The sequence below is a fragment of the Fukomys damarensis genome, unplaced genomic scaffold, assembly GCF_012274545.1.
Source record: "Fukomys damarensis isolate Sample0158 unplaced genomic scaffold, DMR_v1.0_HiC HiC_scaffold_24, whole genome shotgun sequence".
NCBI lineage: Eukaryota > Metazoa > Chordata > Mammalia > Rodentia > Bathyergidae > Fukomys > Fukomys damarensis.
The window spans coordinates 12985236-12988614 of record NW_022900936.1 but is presented as its reverse complement, the minus strand read 5'-3'; the positions used below and the strand labels follow the sequence as shown (position 1 = coordinate 12988614).

The window sequence follows — 3379 nt, the reverse complement described above, 5'->3', positions numbered from 1 at the left end:
AGAAATAATTTGGTGGAAAAATAATAGGTTATGTTTTTATTAGTATGAATTATCAATTGCAATTTTATGTCTTGCCAGAAAATAATTAATAGAAGGGAATAGTCCATAGTTATGTACTTTTTAATGATGAAGAATATTCTTGGTTTTGGACCACATCAATTGCAATGGGTGTTGAGTCCAATAAATAGAAAATGCATTTATACACAAAACACCAGAATAGCCACGCACATCATTTACATTTCCACCCCAGGTGACAAGTTACAATTTTTGTCTCATTTTAAATCTTGCTATGCAGCAAAGTTCTCCTGCCTGAAATACTTACAGTTTCCGGCAGGACTTTTAAAAAATGCACGGACCACAATCCATGGTCAGTGTGAGAGCAGGTGTTAGACGTAGCTGGTGGAGGTCTTTCTGAGCACTGTCACCTTCCTTTGCTTCTGTTTGTATGGCGCACAGTGGGTGGGGGCTGGGTATCTGAGCCATTGCTTCTTCCGGTTGCAATAGCAGAATCCACAGAGCAGACCCCCTCCGATGAAGAGGACAGCAGTGCTCGCCCAGCCCAGGAAAAGGGCTGCTCCCAGCTCTCGTTTCTGACCGATGGGCACCTCTGGGTTGTAGAATTCCCTGATGATGATATTGGCTGTCCAGCACACTGGAATCAGAACAAAGATGCCGGTCAGGATGAAGAGAACTCCGGAAGTTCCCAGAAGGTACGCTTTCACCCTGTCGTCAGAACCTGTGCACTGGACCTGCTTCATGCCACAGATGCCAATGATGAGAGCAATGAAGGAGAGAGCAACGGCTACACACATGAGGGCTCGCGCTGTTTCCACGACAGGTGGAAGGGCCAACAAGGAGGTGTAGAACTTGCACTGCAGCCTGACCTTGGCTTGGCGGACACAGTTCATCCAGAGCCCTTCCCAGAGTCTCTCAAAGATGATGATGTTGCTGCCAATAAACGCTGAAACTCTCCATTGAGGCAGAAGGGTTGTGGCAAGAGTCCTGACCATGCCAAGGAACCCAAGAACCAGCCCAGCAATTTGCAGGGGATAAAATGCCATTGTCTCTCCTTTGAAAGGTAATCCAACTTGGAGTGGTAGAAGATGCTTCAGATGGGGAATGTGGAGGGTTTTCGGAGTCTAGAGCAGTCTCTGATGATATTCTACACGGCTGCTGCCCGTAATATTTTAGACCAAATCAGAAGCAGAGACTGCATTTGGCCTAACTAGAAGTACCTGCTGTGAATGCATGCTGTCTTGGTATACACATCGTCATTTCTGTGTGGATTATTCACTAGTCATATATAATTGTTGCCCAGCCAATAAGAAAGCAGCCAGAGGTGTGTCAAGGGCACTGTATTCAAAGTATTTCTCGTATTATTATTGTCTTAGCAACACTGTAATTAACTGTCAAAGCTTCCATTGTGAATTGCTAATTACAGAGCTGAAAACTTCCTGTCTAAAACTCATGCTGATATGGAAGTATAAATATATGTGGTAAGCCACAACTAAAAGTCATGCCACAAAGCCTCCAGTACTTTAGACAGCAATTGAGAAAACACTTTGAACTTAATACTATTACTTTCTTCTAATGTGAACCACTTTTTCTTAATATGGATAATCAACTCCAGCTTTAATAAAGACTTCAAGATAGAGAAAAATATTTGGGCATTAAATTCAAGACTTCTACAAAAGCTATCGATACTTAGGAGGAGTCTTAAATAGAAATTCAAATTTCACAGTTCATTCTTCAGCCCCATTAAGAAACAACACAGAAAAGCACTCCTCATAACTGAAACGGATTTACTTGCAATTATTCTACAAATGGTTAAGTAACATCTCTCCCTCTTTTGAAACATAGCATGTAAACTTTCATTAGATGTTTCTTCATGACAGCTTGGAATACGTCACATTTGTGGAAACCAAAGGTCCATTTCATTTTATAGAACAACATAAAGAGGTCTTTTGAATATGGCTGTGAAATTACTTAAAATTCACACAGGTGGAAAACCTTTTAGAGCTGGAAGATGTCTTCAAGAACGCCACACTTATATTTAACTTGCCACAGTAGAATGTGGAGACTTGAGAGTACTGGCTAAGAAAATTAGAGTGGGAAGTGGCCCATAGCGCACAGACACCTCACTCCTAACCCTTCTCTTTAATCTGATTCAAAACTAGGAGGGAGAGGAGCTTTTTGCAAAGCTTTTCATACTAACGTGTGAAATTCAACACTACTCTTCCATATGGTTTTAGATAGTTTTCAAAGCAAGAAAATTTTAATTGAGAACATTTCAAAATTCAACAGTGAAGTTGACATACTTTACGTCAACACTTTCCCGACCATGACCATGAATGAAGACTTCATGCGTAAAGCATAGACCTTTTACTTTCTCTTCCATATCCCCAGAGAATTCACTGTAAGGATAAAAATTATGCAGAAGCCAGAGTGCCCAGAATTCTTTATCTGGAAGATATTGTAGTCAGCAAAAAGTTCTCTATTTCATTAGAGCCCAACCCAAAGAATTGATAGATGGCCCAATGGCATTCAAATTTAAAGAGCACATTGAGTGAATTGAGAAATATAACAACCCTTGAGTTTTCCAGATAGTCTAAGGTCTTCCTCTCTAAGGGATGTGAATCATGGAGGAAATATATGCCTTTTGCATACCTGATAGTTTCCCAACACCAGCTCAGGACGAGGAGTTTGCAGGGTCCTTTGTGTTTAGTGGCTGACACACGGGCTTAATCATTCTCACCTTTCAGGATTTGTCGCTGTTACACTGACTTATAACTTCCAGGTCCTTTTCATTCTCCATCCTTTTCCTCATCCCATCTCATTTATAGTCCTATCTTCACTCCGTTTTGGAAATTCAGAGATTGGTGCTCCTTTCCATTTGTTTGATTTTCTTCCAGCTAGAACATCTGGTCTGTATTACAAGTAAACATAACTGAGAGCATATGTTTGCTTAGAATATGGAGGTGCAGCCTGAATATAAGAATAATCTGAGGAACATAAATAATTTAGGAGCTTTTGCTTTTCCTCTTACAGCCACAGTCAGTTGTCTTTGCCATATTTATTTTTTCTCTATAACAAGTAGAAGAAACTGCTTTCCATTCTAACTTTTTTTTTTTTTTTGCTTCTGATCCCCTTATACCTTCTCTTAAGGCCTTTATTCCATTGACCCTTTTTTCTTCTTTCTGAGTTGTTCTTTCATAAATGACTACCCTCAATTACCTTCCATTAAAAAATTCCATGCATATATTCCCTAAAGATACACTGTATCTTTGCATATCTTTTGGTCCACTCACATTTGCCACACAGTAAAAAAAAAAAAAAAAAAAAAAAAAAAAAAAAAACAAAAAAACAAAAACAAAAACTA

The 3379-nt window shown here is 39.5% G+C and overlaps 1 protein-coding gene across 1 annotated transcript; it reads right to left on the bottom strand.

Annotated features, from left to right (window-relative positions):
- Positions 1–386: 386 nt before the first annotated feature.
- Cldn17 (claudin 17) lies at positions 387–1061 on the bottom strand. Its single transcript, XM_010608591.1, has one exon. It carries the CDS (start codon positions 1059–1061, stop codon positions 387–389), a length of 675 nt encoding a protein of 224 aa, XP_010606893.1.
- Between the last annotated feature and the right edge of the window lie 2318 nt (positions 1062–3379).

Coding starts and splice junctions, on each gene's coding strand:
- Cldn17 (XM_010608591.1), bottom strand. CDS start 1,061: ATGGCATTTTATCCCCTGCAAATTGCTGGGCTGGTTCTTGGGTTCCTT.